The 22076-nt window shown below is 40.2% G+C and overlaps 1 protein-coding gene across 1 annotated transcript in view; it reads left to right on the forward strand.

Annotated features, from left to right (window-relative positions):
* Positions 1–22076, forward strand: part of LOC129765674 (endoribonuclease Dicer) — a 45021-nt gene that overhangs the window by 14685 nt on the left and 8260 nt on the right. Inside the window, exons 4-7 of the mRNA XM_055766084.1 lie at positions 4883–5208; positions 5275–5529; positions 5589–6036; positions 6091–6763. Coding sequence (XP_055622059.1) covers positions 4883–5208; positions 5275–5529; positions 5589–6036; positions 6091–6763 — 1702 coding nt within the window. The remainder of the gene's footprint in view (positions 1–4882; positions 5209–5274; positions 5530–5588; positions 6037–6090; positions 6764–22076) is intronic.

A 22076-nucleotide genomic window follows, 5' to 3' on the forward strand; every position in this document is an offset into this window, starting at 1 on the left:
CATATTCCGTAGTTGTTCGCATAGTCCTCCGCTTACATAAATTTCTAAATAAATTCGATCTAATCGAGAGGAAGAATTTGCCGTGATAAAGGTATGATCAGTGTTTCTTATGCGTAGCTTAAGCCACACGTCATGTGGTTGCATCTGCTGTACTGTGGCTTGGAGATAAGGGCTCATGTTGTACCCTGTTGCGTCACACTATCGCAGTACGCAATTGAAATCGACAGCTAGAATCATATGTTCTGTACGATAATGAAAGTAATAGGCAATCGTGTTATTAAAAAAAAGTTCCCTTTGAACGTGGAGAGCTGTGCCGGATGGAGCGTAGAAACAACAAAGCGTAGTATCTTGGAAACGAGAATTGCGAGAATTGGATGTCTCGTTTTATTCTTGCTATATGCTTGCTGCTAAAGCGAAGTCATCGGACTCGCCACGATGAGATAAATCAGCAGGAGGAGGCATTGTTTTGCTTGTAGATGTTTTTGTAGTTTCTGGTGATGATAGGCCTGATCACGAACGTCACTTCACGGTGAAAATGAAATGAATTGTATGTAATGTGTATGGACTTCATTTCGTTTTCACCGTGAAGTGACGTTCGTGATCAGGCCCGATTTTTCGGTTCCCACTGAAATAGCCAACAATGAACGTAATATTAAATCCATTGATCAACCTGATTAACTTACCGAATCAAATATTTCTTGAAAATCGATACTCTACTCCTGCGAGTAAATTACGGGATCGTGTTATTTGTTCTTGAAAAATGACAGTAGAGTTCAATTGTGTGCGTTTGACAATATTGATGCATAATACACAAACATCCATGTACACTCCGCAATGAAAACCGCCGCGGAGCTTCATTTCATCGAGCCTCCGCCGCGGATTTGAAATCGCTTTCAAAATCGCCTCGCTCTGTGTGACATGACTCATTCACAACACACTGTAGATCCTCCGCTGCGGTTTTACTCGCGGGATCCGCGGTGGCGAATCCGCCTAATGTGACATCAGCCTAATAGCGAATTCGTTTTTGTTCAGTTTCAACCCCAGTGCCACACTAACTGCTGTCAAAACGTTTTTTTATTCGCTCAGTTTCGCACTCAGTGTCGCACTGGTTCGCCCCGAAAGCTGTTAGTTTCGTACAAGGCGCCTCTCTATATACCAGGTGAAACAATCATATGAAATGCACTTTCAGCCATATTGGAATTGCTGTCGGTATTGTTTACAAACAGCTGCCGGCGGCTCTCTACAAACTGCCACGACGCTTATTCGAACGATGCCTACTATGTTCAACTTTCGCGAATTTATGTGAAAAAGAAAGGGATGATTTTGTAGAATTTCGTTCTCAGCCAGTTCATCCACTACTCTCGCGTGTGAAAATTAAAAAATGACGTATCCTAGCAATAACAAAACAAACAACCCCCGCTCCACAAACCGTAATCCGCTTCTTATTGAAGTGATGATGTTGCTTCACCTGTTATACATTTATACAAGCGCCTTGGTTTCGCACTGAAATGTTTCACGGGTTGGCACTCGGGTTCACCAATACAACTATACTGAACTGTCATTTCCGAGTATTGTTTTGGAAAATCTAAAAATAAAGACTATGAAAATGGAAAACCTGCTGCTTTTGCTTTTGTATTATTGGAATCGTTATCCAATTCGGATTCTGATTTTGAAGAGTATATTCGAGTAGCCGGCATTAAGATACGTGTGCTTTCATTGGGAGGCGAAAATAATGATGGATATTCTGGTGGAATAAACCTGCTTTCAAAATCAAAATTATGAATGGAAATTTACTTTAACGTATCGAATATTTATTTTATGTGATGAAATAAGAGGTTTTTTTCGATACCGCAGAAACAAATTGAACGAAAACTGTGTCTAATGACGATTTTATATTATAATAGTAATTATTTGTGGAACAAACAGGAAATGCATCGAAAAATGGTTAAGCGAGTGTCAGAACTACATGTGCTAGGTAATCAAACAATATGAAGTAAAAATTTTCAATCAAACTTTTATATTTTTACACTGCACTTGGCCCTTCTGATCTGATGGAGAATAATTTACCTCCCAAGCACTAGTATTGCCACCAGACGTCGACACTGTACATTTGTCGTCGCAAATATAAACAAATCAGACTACATAACACACACCACCAAACCACCGCATTCGTGAAACTGAAAACGTTTTTTTTATTACAGAGTCAGTTTGGCACTCACTCAGTTTTAAAAACAAATTCGCTATAAGTGTCACTTCGAGAGAAGCGGTTTTCACAAAGGCGACTCCGAGATTTGCGGCTGTTTTCGCGTTGACGACGGAATGGCGTCGACATCTGGAAACGACATTAGTTTGTATGAGGTCAATTATTTTCTATCCCATTAGTCGGCCCTAAAGTAGTTTTAAATTCCTAAAATTTGTATGAATTTTTTTTCTTGGCGTTATTTACCTTGATCATAATTCAAACTATTTTCTATGAATTTTCAGATATTCTCACCAAAACTTACCATTATAATATAAAATTGTCTTTAGACACCACTTTTGTATATTTTTTCACTACTTGCAAGCAAAAGTGATTTTCATTTACATAGAGTACTAATTTGGTCGGGAAAAATAATTTTCATTCATAATTTTTATTCTGAAAGTGTGTTCATTTCTTCTGTAAATCCATATTGTCATGCCCGCTCCCCCATTTTGTAATACAAAGCTCAATGCCGTCAACGCGGATTGGATACGCTTTATCTCGTCTGGCGTCATGCCTAATGTAACACCGACGAAACGGTGTACTTCTTCCGACGATGGTTTTACCGGCACATAGTGATCCCCGATTTTTGAAATTAATCGTTCATCAGCTAATCGAATACTTTTCATCAGTTTGTTATTCGATACGATTAATCGCCTCTAATAATCGATTAATCGATTAATCGTCACATTGAGAGAAATAATTTGTTAGACTAATTTTCTCATTTGCGAGAAAGCATTCTGGAATCAAAAAAGTGTTCATTATGCCTGAAAATCAATTACAGTAGAACCCCGGTTATCCGCGGAATAGTCGGGCTAGATCACCGCGTATAACGAAAATCGCGGATAACGCAATAAAGGGCTAAAAGTGAGGTTGCATTGAAAAAAGATATTTTTAGCATGAAAACCATGTTTTATCAATACAGAAAATATTGAACTATCCATATGTATGGTCGTGTACATCAGTGATCAGATAATGTGAAAGCCATGACCAAAACAAAAGAGCATGAGTCTACCACTCACTGACAAATTTCGGGAAGGTTTATAGATTTACTAAGGAACTCGTAGTCGCGGATCATCCGCTCGCGGAAAATCGAGGTTCTACTGTATTATCTCTTAGGGTGGGTTTAGACTAATGATATATTCATGTGAAGAAATATGATGAGATTTATAGAAATCGCATCAACTGTTTACACTGGCGTGAACTTCTATATGAATATATTCATATTTTCGGTGAATTTATTCACCTGAAGTAGAACTGCATCCAACTTTAGTAATTTTTCACCAGTGAGAAATTCACAAGTGTTTACATATGCTGAATTTATTCAAGTTATATATACCTCGAATAAGTGTATCATATTTATTCTCACCCGTTTACACCTATATTCACGTGAATAAATCCATCTATAGCTATAGATCTCCCTAATGTAAACCCGCCATTACTCTTACCTAAACTTGTAAACAAAGCTCAATTCGCGTTGACGGCATTGGGCTTCATTTACCAGTTTAGGGGAGCGTCAAAGATAATGATTGATTTTCAGAATAAAACTACAGCGGCCTTACGTTTTTATTCTCTGGGTTTGTATCGATTAATCGACGTAAATTATTCGTTCGCTTCGATTATTGGTTGCGCAGTATTCGTTCGATTAATAATCGATTTCTGTAGGAAGTATTCGATTAATCGATTAATCGAACGATTATCGGGGATCACTACCGGCACAGTCTGCTCGGAAGTTGAGCGCTAACTAAATTCGCTAAAATTTTACGTAAGCTACAGTCAACCGCAAAATTGAGCCCACGAAAAATTGACTAAACAGCTACGAAAATTATGTTTGTGTCAGATGTGAAGAACCAGCTGTTGGACTTCCTTTAATAGTGTCGCATAGCCGTCAAAGTTTGAGTTTCTTGAAGACCGAAAAATTGCCCAAGGAGAGGGGGCGGATGGTAACATGAAATTGGGGTGCTCAAAAAAAAAAAAAATTTATATGACAAATGTCTTAGAATCGCATGATATCTACTGTCATCTCGATTTTTTTTTGTCAAAAATCTGCTCTATGGGTTTTAAAAATACATCTTTAAAAGCCAAATGTCTTGAAATTTGATGAAACGTCGAGATTTACTGTTATCTAAAAAACCCTTTTTTTCAGAAATCTGAAACGACTAAAAACACATTGCGACACACGTAAATGAAGTCCGAATGAGCTAATATTTTGCATAGGGTATATTGTCGTGCAAATCAACATTTTGCAGTAAGTTACGTATAAAAAATCGAGATAACTATTTTCATTGACACCCTAAACCATACGTTTTGCATTTTGTATTCCGAAAAAAACAAATAAGTTCCAGAGAGCCGATTTTTGACAAAAGTCGCTTTTAATTTTTAATTTTTAACCACGAAAAATTCAAAACAAATGAATGAACACGGGGTTTACACTAAATTTTGACTGTATATGAAAAATGTGGTAATAGCGCAAATGCAAACAGCATTTGTTAACTCTGCATTAATTGTAATACAGAAGAAAGCTCATTGAATAGAGCGACTCTAATTGCAGGAATGACAAACACATCAAATGTTTAGCATGAAAAATGACAATGGATTTAGCTTTCCCGAGTTTTTTGTACTACACCATTGTATTTATTTCAGTTTGTGAAAGCCTCCGCCATCAGATGGAGAAGCTTATGTCTGGGATAGACATAAAGGAAAAGTTGACAATGTTTTCTTCCACGAAGGTACGTCAACTGATTGCTCGCCTTGAGGACATATATAAAGGGCACGACGACAACATGAACATGAAGACTCTAATTTTTGTTGAGCGTCGTTACACCGCCAAGGTACTCTACCATTTATTGAAAATATACTTTTCTCTCACGGATAACGTCGAATCGATAGTACCCGATTTTATGGTTGGCAGTAACGGTACGATGCCAGAGTCTATCGACCAGATTTTGAACGCAAAAAAGGATCGTAAGGTGGGATATAATTGGAAATCATTTAATAGAAGGTTAGTTCAAACCATTTTTTTTTGTGTATCGAAGGTACTGGAGCGGTTCCGGAAAAACGAAACAAATACGATCATAACTACAAGGGTTCTGGAAGAAGGAATCGACCTTCAGATGTGCAACGTGGTGATTAAATATGACCACCCCCAAACGTTTGCCTCATATGAGCAGTCCAAGGGGCGTGCCAGGATGAAAAATAGTTCATACGTCGTGATGCTCGATAACTCAAAGAAGGATGACTTTGTGAAGAAATATAGACTATACAAGGCTATTGAAACTGAACTACAGAGGGTTAGTGATGTAGTCTATATTTATTCATTTGCGTTAACAGTGCTTGTTTTCTTGTGCAGTGCCTTGTTGGCAAAACCATTAATCGGCCGGAACCGTTAGAATCAGACGTCCATAACGAATTGTGCAACGAATTAATTCCACCTTTTTATACCTCGAAAGGGGCCAAACTGGATGCCCTTTCGTCGATTCAATTGCTCAACAGATACTGCATGGGTATGCCTCGTGATGCATTTACGAACACGAATGTTTCATGGGAACGTACCGATCTCAAGAATGGGCACGTTATCGTCAGTGTGCTGCTGCCGTTACAATCGACTATCAAAGAAAAAGTGTCTGGTAATCCGATGCCAAACATAAAGCTGGCGAAACGTTCAGCCGCATTTAATGCATGCAAAAAACTTTATGAACATTCTGAGTTGAACGAACACCTAATTCCAATTGATTCCAAACGTAAACTTGATACTGTTGCTGATGTTTACTTCAATCATTGGAAGGAATTCAGTAAAGGTAATGAAGGTATCCATTCCCTGTCCCTTTTTAATATCACGTTGAACATTACAGATCCACCGAAGACGGCGGGAACACAGAAGTGTGTTCGAAATCATGCAATTGTATATCCACAGGAGACGACAAATTGTTGTCCTCAGCCTGGGCGACCATGTTACATCTACATTTTGCGTGTGACAGCAGGCTTTACCGAAGACATCGCCGATATAAATACAAACATTTTCCAGAAACTGTACGACAGTGAGAATAATTATGGCATAATGACGACCAAGCCACTCCCCGTACTTGCAAAGATGAAATGTTTCGTAACGTTGGGTCTGATTAATGTCCACCTGGACGAAACCCCCATTACACTTTCCAACGCTGGTTCCGCAGGAGAGCTAGAACGTCTGCGACACTTTCACGTGATGATCTTCCGTGATATGTTGAAGCTGTGGAAGCAATTTTTAGTGTATGATTACAGCAACGAAGCGAATAGCTTTCTTGTAGTGCCTCTCAAAAATTCACAATACATCGATTGGGATCTGGTGAAGGTATTCCAGCAGTTGAAAGAACCACCATCGGAGCTAGCAGTGTGGGTGCGAGAGAAAGCACAGTTCGACCCCAACTGTTATCGGCATCGGGTTATTCTACCCTGGTATAAGACCAGCAGAGATCGTAATTACGTCGTAACGATAGTGCATGAACATATGACGCCGAAGAGCCCCTTCCCTAATCTGGAATACAGGTAAGAATTATATAGAGAGAACTTAATTTCTATAGATATTAGGACCATGGATGATCTCTGATCGATTTTTGTGAGAGTTAGATTTTATTTGAAAAAAAAAAACTACTTTTTGTACTATTTCTCCAATATCTTTGGCAGGAATTTAAATTCACGGGAATTGAATTATTTAATAATTGGAATAATATATTTTACTCGACAAAAAATTAGTAGAACAGGGTGTGAAGTCGGAGGGGGTCGAGCTTTCGTTACTGTATGTGTCATAGGGGGGAGGGGGGTAGCCGTGATTGTTACGTAACAAAATTCAATGTTTATTCCTAAATAAATTCATGGGCCCCTATATGCTTGAGCAGCTAGCTTCAATTCTGGGACCGAATGAGGTGTGTTCCCTGAGCCAAGATGATAAAATGTTGGTAGAACAACGAACATCCCACCTTGTGCATTTAAAAATTTGTGTATGCGCACGGTGGCAGCATATCAAAGCGAGAGTACAACATCAGCCTTCTGCTGTGTGCTTGAACAAACATGTTCATTCAAAAATTAGAACGCGCAGTGAACACATCGTATAATTAATAAAACTTTTATTCATCCGTTTAATTATTTAAACTTGGCCTTTCATTCCACTGGAACCTCAGTCCAACATAAAACACGTGTTTTAATGGGTTAAACAGCAGCCAGTAAGCGTTTGCCGATAGATGCACCTCGAACAGGGTTACCATATCCGTCTATTCAGCCATTCCATGCCAAACCGATATAGTGGTTCTTAGATTTCCATGAAAAGTGGTAGTTTTGTTTTTTATTGCAAAACATCAGACCCGTATTTTTTTTGACGTAGGACTACGTCTAACCGGAAGATATAGGTGGTGAAATGGAAATCTAGGCACTGAACAAGTAGGAAAAAATGCAAGATTTGGAACGCTTATAACTCGAGCATTTCTCAATAGATCGCAAAGGTTTTTGCATCAATTGATAGGAAATATATCTACGCATCTATCATAACGAATAACATTTCATTTTTCTTGAGATAAATAATTGAATAATTGTGAAATATCAAGCATTGTCAAAATGCACTATGTGCCCATTTTTGATTGGTCCATTTTGTGCTCCTCAAATCGTTCCGACCAAAACGGGCAACCAGAGCAGCAGCGAAATAGAATGAAGCACGATTGGAAAGGAAAAAGAAAAAAATGAACGAAACATTGGTCGCAGTCTCACACATGCGTAATTCTCGAGCCAGCCAGTCAGCTTAAAAATCCCCGCTTCGCTGCCGTAACGATCATTCTCATTCAAACCGTACACCACATCGGTTCGCATCACAACACATCAACAAACCTACCCAAGCAGCCATGTCTGGACATGGTAAAGGAGGAAAAGTGAAGGGAAAGGCAAAATCCCGCTCGAACCGTGTTGATCTGGAGTTCCCCGCAAGGGTAGCTAGGCCGAGCGCGTTAGTACCAGTGCACCAGTCCACCTAGCCGGCGTTATATAGTTTCGGCCGCCGAAGTGATCGAGTTAGCTGGCAAAGCTGCTCGCGACGATAAGAAAACCCGCATTCGGAACAGAACACATTCGGTTCGGTGGACATCAAGACAACAGGCAGTTGCAGCGAGTGGCGAGTGGCAAACGCAATCGCAAAACGGCATCAGGTAGCAGAAGAAAAAAGTTTGTTCTTTATACAAACTGCTTTGGTGGCAAATCCAGAACAAGGCGGCATCGAGGGCGTTCGAAATGGTTTTTTTCAAAACCACGAGTACTAAGTTTTCTAAATTGGAACCATTCCATAAAACAAGGCGCTTTTCAGGGCCATTAAACCTTCCAAAAAGAGTTTAGGAAATACAGTTCAATGCTTTCTAAAACATTATCCAAAATAATAATAAAACATAAATTGATTTTTTCATCATTTGTTTGCCAGGATCTGATGAGTATGTGAATTTGGCAGTTGTTCTGAGCTTATTGATAGTTGGGGACTTTCCTGATTATTCAATTTTCACCAATTCTTAAATTGTTTCCAGTTTGATTAAAGTATAATGTAATGGATAGAAGATAGATGTGGGTATGAAAGTATATATTATATTATTTGTTATTTAATATTATTGAATGCGTGTATATACATGTATGAATACCTTCCTTCCGACCCGTACATACATGTGTATACACACATAAACACGCATACATGACTGTGAAGTGGCGAACTTTAATAAGCAATTTCCAAGGTATTTAGTATTTCGGTTTAGATTTTACCAAAGAAGTCGGTTTCTTTCAGAAACGCAATTAAATTGGTTTCTTGGGTCTCGTCTCTACTGAGGATATCTCGGAGACTCTGACCTATGTTGTGTCGGACTCGAGCATCTTTGGTATGTTGACATTCAAGTAAAAGATGGCTAACGGAAACCGGAGCTTCGTTGCAAGCACATTGGGGTTTTTCGGCTCTGCAGAACAAGTGTGAGTGGGTGAAGTTAGTGTGCCCAATTCGAAGACGGGTAAGGACTTGCCTTTCCCTACTATTGAGGCGGTCATCCCAAGGGAGAGTGGAATTTTTAATTTTATGAAGATGAGTGGGACGGCTGTTTATCCAGCCTATGTCCCAGCTTTCACGGACTTGCTGTTTTACCCAGCGGACAATGTCAGATGGAGGACAGGGCATGTCTGGGGGATCTGTTTTGCTGCCCTTGCCGGCCAGTATGTCGGCGGCTGTGTTTCCGCGGATTCCTGAGTGACCAGGAACCCAGCAGAAGGAGATGTTTTTATTTGAAGCAGCCTCTTCTGTTTGCTTAATCCATGGGTGTTTGCTGTTTCCACTTAGAAGATCGTGGAGACAGCTAGCTGAGTCTGAGAATATTGTGGTAGGAAGAAACTCATGGGTGCATTCTTGGGTAGCTATTAGAAGGGCGAAAGCTTCCGCACTGAAGATGGAGCATTGCGGTGGAAGAGAAAAGCTACCAGTGTATCTACTCTCAAAGACTCCACATCCAACTCCATCGGCACTGACTGAACCATCTGTGTATACCTGGTGGTTGATTTGAAAATTGGATGCAACGAGGTTATTGAAGCAGGCTTTGACTTTTGGAGAAGGGTCTCCCGCTCGAACTGTCTTGAGAAGTTCAAGGTTAATGTTCGGCGGTTTGACGTTCCAATTTCTTCCCGTCGCAGATGAACGTTCACATATATCGGGAAGATCTTTGTTCGTGAGATTTTTGAACCATGTTTTAGCTCTATGTATTAATGGGACATTGTGGTCGCTTTCGGGGAGTGACAAGTGACGGATGGCTTTATTGGTGATGGCTTTTGTTACGAGGTGGGTGAAGGGAAGTTGCCCACTTTCTGCCATTACAGCAAGAGTGGGACTGGTGGGAAAAGCGCCAATTGCGAGCCTAATTGCTTTATTGTAAATTGGTTGAATGGTGTTTAACACCCTGTCCCCTCCACGGCTGAAGGTGCCTATTCCGTAAAGGATTTGTGGGACCAACCAAACATTTACAACATTTAGCAACGTCTTTCTATGACCAGAGGCTAGGTTGCCTGCGATAGACTTGATGATGTTCAATTTCTTTCTGGTGGCTATTTTGGTCTTTTGGGAATGTGATAGGAAGTTGAGTTTCTTGTCGAAAGTAACCCCTAGTATTTTCAATGTCCTCATTGTAGGGATCGGGATTTTGTTGAGCTGAAGATAGGTTCTCCTTCTGAGAGCTTTTCCGATATGTATGTGTTTGGATTTCTCCGGGGAAATTTTAAAACCTGTTTTTAGAGCCCAGTTTTGGATGGAGTCTAAGGTTTTTTGAAGCCTCTTTCTCTGAATTAAGCTCGTAGAGATAAGAGTGATGTCATCTGCATAGACTATGACCTTTATATGGTCCGGGATAATCTCGAATAGAGATTGCATGGCAATGTTGAAGAGGGTTGGTGAAAGTGCTGAGCCTTGTGGGAAGCCGTTTTCTGGGATTTTTAGAGAAGATTGGTGGTTGTTAATAACGGTTTTGAAAGACCGGTTTTCTAGAAAACTTTTAACGAAGAGACCTAATCTCCCACGAATCCCCCAGTCGAAAAGGCTTTTCAGCACTGGGTACCTCCATGCCCGATCGAAGGCCTTGGATAAATCCAGGGAGACAATATCAATGTGGTGTAATTTTTCAGTTGCGTCGTCTAGGATTTTTTCGATTGCTACAAGGCAATCTTCTGTACCTTTTCCCGCACGGAAGGCGAATTGTCTGGGATCAATCAGCTTATTTGACTCTAGAAAAGTCGTTAAGCGTCGATTGACCATTTTTTCCAAGACTTTCCCAACACAACTTAGGAGAGTGATGGGGCGGAAATTGTCAAGAAGATGATTGTTCATGTCTGGTTTCGGGATACAGATCATTAAACCCTCTTTCCAGCAACTGGGGAGGGTTCCACTGTCCCAGACTTTGTTGAGGAGCTTCAGAAGTGCTTTTTTCCCGAGATGGGGTAGATTCTTAAGCATAGGGTAGCTGATGTCATCAGGTCCTGTGGATCCTTGTTTGACTTTGTTCAGTACCCAATCGAGCTCTTTGAGGGAGAGGTTTTTGTTGAAGTCAAATTCCACATCGGTATGAAAATCGATGGGAATTCTTTCGCATTCCGTTTTGTGGGTTAGAAAGGTTTGGTCGTAGTTTTGATTGGAGGAGGCGGAAGCAAAGAAATCTCCAAACGCCTCGGCGATGATTTTCCGGTCATTGGTGTATTGACCGTTAATTAGAAGATTATATTCTTTGCTTCTTTTCTTTCCATGAAGCCTGCCAATCTTACTCCATAACTCCTTTGTTGACGCGTTGGGATTAATTTCGCTGACGAATTTAACCCAACTGTTGTGCTTGGCTGTGTTGATAGCAGTCTTAGCTTCTTTGCGAGCCCTTTGGAACTCTGCAAGCAGAGTGGGTCTCAGTGGGCTGTCCGGATGGGCCTTTCTTAATTTGCGTAGGGCCTTACGTCGACCTTTGATCGCTGCCTTCAGCTCAGGCGACCACCATGGGACACATTTCCTGCCAGGGATGCCACTGGTTCTGGGGATGTGCACCATTGCAACTTCTAGGACAACTTTGGAGAATTCCTTGGCTGTCCAATCTCGTTTAGCGGAGAGGCGGTTTTCAATGTCAAACTGATAGCCAGCCCAGTCAGCGTATTCAAATTTCCATCTTGGCCTTGTTGAAAACTCTGGAGAAGTTTGGCCGAAGGAAGTGAAGATTGGAAAATGATCGCTTCCGCAAGTATCATCGTGGATGTTCCAAGAAAGTTTTGAAGATAGTTTGTCTGATACTATAGTGAGATCGATGGCTGAAGTAGTACCAGAATAATGGATTCTGGTGTGTTGGCCGTTGTTAAGAAGGAGAAGAGAATGGTCGGATATGAAATCCTCAATGATGGATCCTTTTCGATCGAGGTATGCACCTCCCCAGGCGTATGAGTGGGCGTTGAAATCACCCATAAGCATGATTGGGGCGGGAAGTTGGGCGAACAGATGGTCCAGTTGGCCGCGTAGAGTGTTCGGATCGGAATCATTAGTGATGTAGATGCTAACGACGGTGATTGGAAAGGGGTGTTTAATGCGCACTACCACTGCCTGAAGATCAGTGGTAATGGGAAGAAGATCATGTGGAGTGCCATCTTTGATTGCGATTGCAACTCCGTTTTTTGAGGGGTTGGGACCCTCTTTGAAGTATGTGATATATTTTGAGATGAAGTGTTTATCGAAGTTGTTTGGAGTCATAGTTTCTTGAAGGGCTATGACTGTGGGATTAGAGTTTGAGATAAGCATTTTCAGAATATTTCGTCGGATACTTCTGATGTTCCATTGTATCCCGAATTTCTGTGTTGGAGTGAATGTGTTGGTGTTTTTAACTCTAATTCCTAAGTCTTAATTGTGTGTATGTTTGAACTATTCAAAGAGAATTAGTTCGATGGTCCTTTACCCTTGGAAAGAGAAGCTTTCTTTGAGGTATTGGTGTTGTTTTTGTTTGGTGTAGAAGTCTTTGGAGTGTTTGTTGTGTTTGTGTTGTTTTTTGTTGAATGTGCGTTTCTGTTGTTGTTATTGTTGTTTTTTGTTTGATATGTGTTGTTGTTGTTGTTGTTGTTTTCTGTTGGGGTTGTATTGTTATTTGTTGTTGGTGTCTGTCTTTGTTCATTCTTAGTTCTTTTCTTGTCCTTGTTTGTTTGGGTCTCATCTTCAGATTTTTGATCTGACTCTGAGGATGATCCTTTAGTTATTTTTCTTTTGTTTTTGTTTTTGTTTGGAGCATCAGACGTATCCATAGAAATGACTGATTCGCTTTCGGATTCAGTTGATGAACTACCAGTTGTTGAATCTGTCATGGTTGTATCGAATGTAGTGTCAATTGGGGGGGTGCTTTCGCGACTAGAAGTGGCCGAAGCGGCCGAGGCGCAGTTACATTTGCAGTTACATGTGGGTGCTGGCTTTTGCAAGTTGGTGAGTCTGTTTTGCAGAACACTTGCGAATGAAGAGCCATTGTTTTGTAGTTGAAACTGTTCCTTTGCCTCTTTGTGTGAAATTCCATTATCGATTCTGATTCTGGTAATTTTATTTTCATTTTGCCATACGGGACAATTCCTACTGGAAGAGGAGTGGTTTCCTTGGCAGTTGACACAAAAAGCTGAAGCATTGCAAACTATGTTTGCTTCTGTTTTTTGTTCCGGATGTTCTTGGCCGCAGTTTCTGCAAAGCGGATTTTCGCGCTTGCATCGCTTGGTCGTATGCCCAAATTTATAGCATTTGTAGCACTGCATGGGATTAGGGTAGAAGTTTCTAGTCCCGACTCGAATGAACCCGAAATAAATGAAATCGGGAACAACCGTTCCACGAATGGTCAAAATTAAGGTTGCCGTTGGGACAACAATGTTGTTATCCTTCCTGGTAATACGCTTGACATCGATCACACCTTGATCGGAAAGCTCAGTAACCAGTACGGATTCTTTGATGTCAATGACATCACGGCAAGTGACAACGCATTTGCGTTGATTTAATGTTGGGTGAAAGATAACTTCAACAGGGGTTTCATCTATCAATTTAGTTATTGAAAGGAGCTTACCAATAATATCCTTGTCCTTGGTTGTAAGAATATACTGCGTCCTCTTTTTTTCGTCTCGTTGTGGTCTCGCGCTGTTAAATTTATCCCCCGCAACGTTGGAGATAGTTTTACTAACTATGAACGGATTGGAAGGGATCACGTTCTCTCCTGTTGCACGAAGGAGCAGAATCTGCAAATTGCCGTTGAGTGGGTCGGCCCACTTTGGAGAGGTACGTTGGGTAGGTTTCCCTTCGTACAGGTTTGTAGCCCGGCCTTGAGGAGGCCCGGAGCTACTGGAAGCCATTTTGTTGTCGGCTACACCCTAGGTATAGCCGACAAGTGGGTTTCACTTTGCACTAAAGCACTGAGTTATTCTTGTGAGGGCTTGACACTTGGGGATATGTTCCCAGAAAATACTACTTTTTATACAAGAGCGCTTGAAAAACCACCAATATCGCGGGTAAACTTTTGGAATTATTCCCTCTTGTCACTTCACAGTCCGTACGCGTGCGTCTTCTTTTTAAATTTTATTTTATTTTGTAAACACTAAGCACTACTATTAAAATTGGCAACACTGCCAGAAAAGAAAAAGGGGGCGTGGCGTCAGTGACGCCGCAAAAGCGCGCGCTTTTCCGGTTCACCGGTAGGCGCCCGCTCCTCACGGTCGAAACGAACTGTTGTTTCCTGCTTCTTTTTCTGCCGCCACACTAAAACCGTTGAAATCGCTCCTTTCGAAAATGCCGGGGGGGGACGTCCTAGTCCGCTTGTCCAAAACGTCCAACTGCTAAGCTGAAAATAAAAGCGACCTTCTCGGTCGGAGGTTAAAATCAGTATGATGTATTTTTTTGCCATCGCTCCCTTTTAACGCTCATTCGTTCGTCTCGTTGGACTCGCCACTCTGGCTAAGTCTGCCGATTTGTCTCTATCCTGTGAGTGTGTACCGCTAGAGTATAAAACACGCGGACCCCAAAAAAATATCTTATTTTGTTTCAAACCGTAAACCCGTGTGGTTGTACGGCATCGGCATCGTGGACGTAACAAAGGAGGACAAGTTAAGGGAAAGGCAAAGTCTCACTCGAACCGTGCAGGTCTCCAGTTCCCTGTTGGTCGCATTCACTGATTGCTCCGCAAGGGTAACTAGGCCGAACGGATTGGTGCCGGAGCACCAGTATACCTAACAGCGATTATAGAGTTTCGGCCGTCGGAGTGCTCGAGTTGGCTTGCAAAGCTGCTCACGACAATCAGAAAACCCGCATCAAGAACAGAGCAGCTTCGGTTCGGCGCTCATCAAGGCAACAAATAGTTTCAGTGAGTGGCAAAGTGTTTCTCCGGCACGTCACATTAAATGTAATTTACTGAACAACATGTCACAAGCTGGATGGGAAGAAATTTTCCAACTGTGAAAGCTGTGGCGAGTGGCAAACGTAATAGCTAAACAGGAAGGTTTAACCGAACAAGATGGGAATATCGAGTGATAACAAAAACACAACACCAAAGGTTCTTTTCAGAACCATCAACATATTCATAAAGAGTAAACAGTAAACTAATCCATTTTTCAGGTAGATAGGTAGGTATTCACGTAGGAGAAGAAAATAAAACAATATATTTAAAATATATATTTAACAAAAGCTGTCCCCTTTGTATAGTCCTACGTCACTCCGGTTATGTCCCCGACATCACCCACCCGTCTTTAATTTTTTTTATTAGGGTGTCCATTTCCTTTTTAGAAAAACCGGACAACCGAAAAATTTTTTTTCCTCTTTTCCCCAAAGATGACTTTTTTTTAAATTCATAACCTTAGAACCACTGAACCGATTTAGATGATCGGCATATCGAATTAAAGCTAGCCTTTCATGAAAAATATTGAACTTGCAAAAGCAATGGATTTTATTTTCGTAATTATTGATTGTAGCCGTTTTTTTTATTGTTTTCATGGCTTTGGACTGGAGGAGCTATATTTTTTTATATTTTTTCTGGAAAGCTGAGGATTTTTTTACATAACATATCTCGATATCAGATATGCTATTGGGTGTACCGGTAAGTTTCCAGACATACATTGGAAAGCTACTGTCATTGCGCGTCTTTTTCAGTATATGTCAAAAAGTTGAAGCATAAACAACATAGTTTTTTACCACTTCGAATATGTCGAATTTCGTACCAACGAGAATGTTTTTGCGGGGAGTGTTACTTCATTACTTCAATATGAAGAAAAAAGCTGCGGAAAGTCATCGCATTTTGGTGGAAGTTTATGGTGACCGTGCTCCAACTGAGCGAACGTGACGTGGTTTGCACGGTTTAAAAGTGGTAAGTTTGTCTTTTATGACGTCTTCGTCCGCCGGACTGTCAAAAAAGTTTGAAGATGAAGAATTGGAGGCTTTACTCGGTCAAGATCCGTCACAAACGCAACAAGCAAACCATATCCGATCGTTTAAAAGTAATAGGAATGATCCGAAAGATAGGACATAGGGTGCCATATGAATTGAAGCCACGAGACGTCGAACGCCGTTTTTTCACGTGCGAACAAGTGCTCCAGCGGCATAAAAGAAAGCTTTTTGACGTAGAACTACGTCTTTCATTAAGGGTGCCAAATCAGAAAACAGGTCACGTTTTTATGAAATAAAGTTAACGTTAATAACTATTTTTACCGCGAACGGATTTTGGCGATTTACATACTAAACGAATCGGAAATTCCGTAAGATTTGTTTGATATGCTATACATTAGAATCCCCTTGTTTGTAAATGGTTAAAATTCATGAAAACTTTAAGCGTTTCCATTTCCCATACATTTGTTCTGTCCATTTGTGTGCATTCCCGAACAGAGCTATCAATAACGAGCAACTTATCGACGACCAACGGAGGAGAAATCGTAGGATTTAAAGTCTCCGTGAGCAAAGGAAAAGTAGAAGAATGAAGAGGAATACTTGTCTAGAGTATAAACAGTGGATCTCGCTGAGGCAAACTTTCATTCCGCATCGGACTGTTGAGCATTCCAGTTGACTTTGCTTTCGCTGTGCTTCGATCTAAGATTGGACCCCACCAGTGGTAATCCAACTTGGATATCGTCGGTTGATTTTTCTGTTCATTATTCGCGTTATTCGTATTGTGTGCTTTTCTTTCCGCGTCATCAATTGGACGCTTCGCGTAGTGTGTGATGAGCAAGAAGAAGAGGAAGACAGGCTCGAGCCCTGCAAAAAACGAACGCATTGCCAGGGGCAATAAAATTTCGAGGCAAGCGTCGTCTAATGATGCACGCGATGTTGGTGCAGTGAAAAGCGCTCGCACTGAACCGAGCCTTCGCGAGTGCGACACCGACAAAAATCGAACAACATCGAAGTAGGCGATTTCGGCGCGTCGGTCGAAAATGTAAACACCGTTCCCAGGCAGCAACCAAAATCAAGCTTCCCCCGCTGGTGGTAAAGGCGGTCGCTCTTGACAAACTCATCAGCATCAGGGTACAAGCTGTGTGGCATAATTCAGTCTTTTTCCAAGCATCTAACATTGTTTTCCATCATCATAAGGGCTTCGTTGGTGCCTTTGAGAATGCATCAATGCATTAAACTGACATTATGTCGAAGCAAGCGTAAAGGTTGTGGGCCAAAAAATTATTTGGGGAATACCAAGCATCTTGAATGTCTTACTGCAATGGTATAAGTTATTTGGGTTCGCGTGCCAGTCGCAAAACTGCCTTCAACTAGGATTGCATTTGTGCTAATATTGATCATAATGAAGTATTGCTACTGTTTTCGAGGTTGTTATTAACAAAAAGAGTTTATTTCGCTGGTTTAGTCACCAAGAAAGTAGATGTCGTTCTAGAATTTTGTATGTGATTAGGTTTCGCTTGCTAGTAGCAAAACTTCCTCCACTAAGGGTGACAGCTGCGCTTCTCTCGAGCGTGAGAAAGTAATGAAACTTTTTTCGAGGCCAGCAATTATAACAGAAGCGTTTCTTTTGAGAATAGCGCAAAATGATGAGAAGTGTTTATATTCCTAGTAGTTTCAAGCCACGAAAGTATGGCTCTGTATGCATGCTTTGGCGAACGCTTGTTTGGCGCTTGGTTTACGTTGTACGAGCGATGCCTAGAGGTGCGATTCCTTTGAGGCAATACTATTTCAAAAATTATTCTACTAAGCATTTGTTTCTAAAATTTCACAGTATTATAGAATAATATCCGAAGGTATAAACAAGCGACTTATATAAAATAACAGCGTAGTTCTACGTCAACAATGCGGTCGTATCTTGGACACAACATCTTATATTTTTTTTTGCATCAAATCGTTACTGGCGATGAAAAGTGGGTTCATTACGACAATCCTAAACTTCGGGCAACGAATAGTTACTCTGACCATACATCCACATCGACGGCCACGCGAAATATTCACGGCCAGAAGGTTATGCTGTCTATTTGGTGGGACCTGCTGGGTGTGGTGTACTATGAGCTGCTAAAACCGAATGAAACCATTACAGGGAACATACTTGGAAACGCTGAAATGGGAGATAATATCCCACCCGCCATATTCTCCAGACATCCTGATCCTATTATTTTTGTCGTTTTTGAGATATGATTTTTCAAATATAAATAAAGGCTAACTCATTGGTTTCAATTCATCTAAACCGGTTCAGTAGTTCAAAAGTTATGAATTTTAAAAAAAGTCATTTTTGGGAAAAAGTGGAAAAAAATGATTTTTCGGACCACCCTTAAATGGAAATGGGCACCCTAATAAACAAATAAAAAAATACGGGTCTAATGTTTTGCGATAAAGAACAAAATTACCACTTTTGACGAAAATCAAATCTATTTTTGTGCGGATAGGGACCGCACAAAAAAGTCGCATAAAAAAAATCGTGCAATCGTTCGAAAAAAACCAAGAAAATAACTCAAATCCACGCCATTCACCGTTCAATTTCCTTTTGTTTCCCTGCTTTGCGATGGGACACTTTGCCTTTTCGGTTGCGCGTGGCTGTTTTGTGCTTTTAGTTGCATGTAGGACGTGTTGCTGTCAGAAATCATGTCATGCAAAAACTTAGAGCATTTGATGAGAGGAAGGGAATGATTTCAGAAGTGGATAATTGAGACGCAAATATGCTTTTTTCGCACTGAAATGGATATAAACCATCGAGAAAAACTAAATGGACGATAACTTCGTCAAGTATACTTCTTTTCATACACCGCACAAAAAAACCGCAGAAGAACAGAAAATCGCACAAAAAAAAATTCGCACAAAAAAAAACCGCACAAAAACAGGTTTTACTGTATATCGGTTTGGCATGGAATGGCTGTAGTAATATCATGACAATTATTGCGAATATTTTTGAAAGTTGTGAACCGTTTAATAGGGGTTCCAATGCATAATACTTAACTATAGTACACATAGTTCTTGTTTAATTATTCATCAAAGTTTGATGTATTTACAAATTCTTTTTCATCTTTTTCTTTGTTTACGGAGACTTTAAATCTGATTCATTCGTCTCCGATTTACAAATGTATTTATTTATCAAACTTTGATGAATTATTAAACGATAACTATTTTTGTAGTACAAAGTTAAGTTAAGTATTATGCATTGAAAGTAGTGAAAATATGTCTCCTGCTAAACGGTTCACAACTTTCAAAACAATTCGCAATATTTGCTAATATATCACTAATAGTAATTTTCTCCGTTTTAACCCAATCTTAGCGTAAAAAAAGAATTCACTGCATATGTGGGAATGCATAAGTATATGTGTGAGTATCATCACCCCTTGAAATCGTTATACTCACAAACGAATGAAAACGAAAGTTACGAATCGTTCATTTCGAGGGTATGCATAGCATTTTTTAGTTTTGGTACAGTTTGCGATGAAGTATTCCTCTAATTCACTCCAACTTTGATCGATCGGGCAGAATAAACGGCTTAACGTGTCAATACACCCATACCTACAACGGCAAATTTTTTTTTTCGATGTCGATATTAATACATAATTCATGGAAAATGAAGTTGTTTCATTTTTGTTTATAGATTATTGTTGGTTGTTGGAGTCTGTTATTATTTTATGTACAAATAAAATGAAAAAATAATATGTATTTTGAATGATAAATCATGTACATATTTTCCGTATACAGAACCGATCCGATTGAACTTGTATTAGAAAAATTGATTCCTTATACGGCTTTTCGCTTTGCGGCCAAGTTTCGTGGAACGTATCTAAGCCGTAAAGCGAGGTATGGGTGTATGAAACCTCCACTGGAGTTTAGGAGATGTTCGATGCTAATAGTTTACGTGCTAACATGAAAACTTACTGCAGTATTTGCAATGTTTTCTAAAACGCTATAAAAGCGTGTTTCTTGCACTTTTCTAAAATCGATGCAAAGGGTTCAAATAATTTTTTTTCGCCGACGTAACAAATTTGCTTTGTACAGAATTTATTTAAGTTTGAATACTATCTTCCGGTTTGCGGTGCGATCATTATTTATTGAATTATTCATCATCAAAAACAAAGGGGTAATTTTTAATTCAAACAGAAATATCTCTGTATGAAAAGGTCGTACAGGAACGTTATAGCAATCAAATGAAAGCTGTCTGATAAGGTTAGTAAGATTTGCTATTGATCTAGTAAGCAGAAAATTATGTTAGTCTACAAAACTTAGAAAGGAAATAAAAAAAGACGGGTGGGTAATGTCGGGGACATAACCGGAGTGACGTAGGACTATACAAAGGGGACAGCTTTTGTTAAATATATATTTTAAATATATTATTTTATTTTCTTCTCCTACGTGAATACCTACCTATCTACCTGAAAAATGGATTAGTTTACTGTTTACTCTTTATGAATATGTTGATGGTTCTGAAAAGAACCTTTGGTGTTGTGTTTTTGTTATCACTCGATATTCCCATCTTGTTCGGTTAAACCTTTCTGTTTAGCTATTGCGTTTGCCACTCGCCACAGCTTTCACAGTTGGAAAATTTCTTCCCATCCAGCTTGTGACATGTTGTTCAGTAAATTACATTTAATGCGACGTGCCGGAGAAACACTTTGCCACTCACTGAAACTAATTGTTGCCTTGATGAGCGCCGAACCGAAGCTGCTCTGTTCTTGATGCGGGTTTTCTGATTGTCGTGAGCAGCTTTGCAAGCCAACTCGAGCACTCCGACGGCCGAAACTCTATAATCGCTGTTAGGTATACTGGTGCTCCGGCACCAATCCGTTCGGCCTAGTTACCCTTGCGGAGCAATCAGTGAATGCGACCAACAGGGAACTGGAGACCTGCACGGCTCGAGTGAGACTTTGCCTTTCCCTTAACTTGTCCTCCTTTGTTACGTCCACGATGCCGATGCCGTACAACCACACGGGTTTACGGTTTGAAAGAAAATAAGATATTTTTTTGGGGTCCGCGTGTTTTATACTCTAGCGGTACACACTCACAGGATAGAGACAAATCGGCAGAGGATAGAGACTCAGCCAGAGGGGCGAGTCCAACAAGACGAACGAATGAGCGTTAAAAGGGAGCGATGGCAAAAAAATACATTCATTACGATTCGCTCGTTGGATTCACATGCAGGCTAAAAAGGGTCCTTTTCAGGATCACAAAATTATCTTCAATCTAAAGAGTTTATTGTTTTGTTATCACTTGATATTCCCATTTTGTTCGGCTAAACCTTCCTGTTTAGCGATTTGTTGCCACTCGCCACAGCTTTCACAGTTGGAAAATTTCTTCCCATCCAGCTTTGTGACATGCTTTCCTGCTGCAGCTTTCCTGCTGCAGCCTTTTTAAAATAATGGAAAAATGCTATTAATTACATTCAATGCGACGTGCCGAAGCGCCACTCAGTGTCGCATTGGAGGCGATTTTAACCTGTAATTGAACATTTGCGATGACAGTGGTACAGTGTCGACTTTCAATGTGGGGTCATAATTTGGATCTCTATGTTTACAAAAATGTCCAACTAAATAAGTCGCATTACATGTCCGTCCAATTAGCTAAATGTCGAACTAATTGTAAATTACTGTACTTTCAATCTGGAAGCAATTTAAGAATTGGTGAAAATTGAATAATCAGGAAAGTCCCCAACTATCAATAAGCTCAGAACAACTGCCAAATTCACATACTCATCAGATCCTGGCAAACAAATGATGAAAAAATCAATTTATGTTTTATTATTATTTTGGATAATGTTTTAGAAAGCATTGAACTGTATTTCCTAAACTCTTTTTGGAAGGTTTAATGGCCCTGAAAAGCGCCTTGTTTTATGGAATGGTTCCAATTTAGAAAACTTAGTACTCGTGGTTTTGAAAAAAAAACCAT

This window comes from Toxorhynchites rutilus, chromosome 2 (genome assembly GCF_029784135.1).
Source record: "Toxorhynchites rutilus septentrionalis strain SRP chromosome 2, ASM2978413v1, whole genome shotgun sequence".
Taxonomy (NCBI): domain Eukaryota; kingdom Metazoa; phylum Arthropoda; class Insecta; order Diptera; family Culicidae; genus Toxorhynchites; species Toxorhynchites rutilus.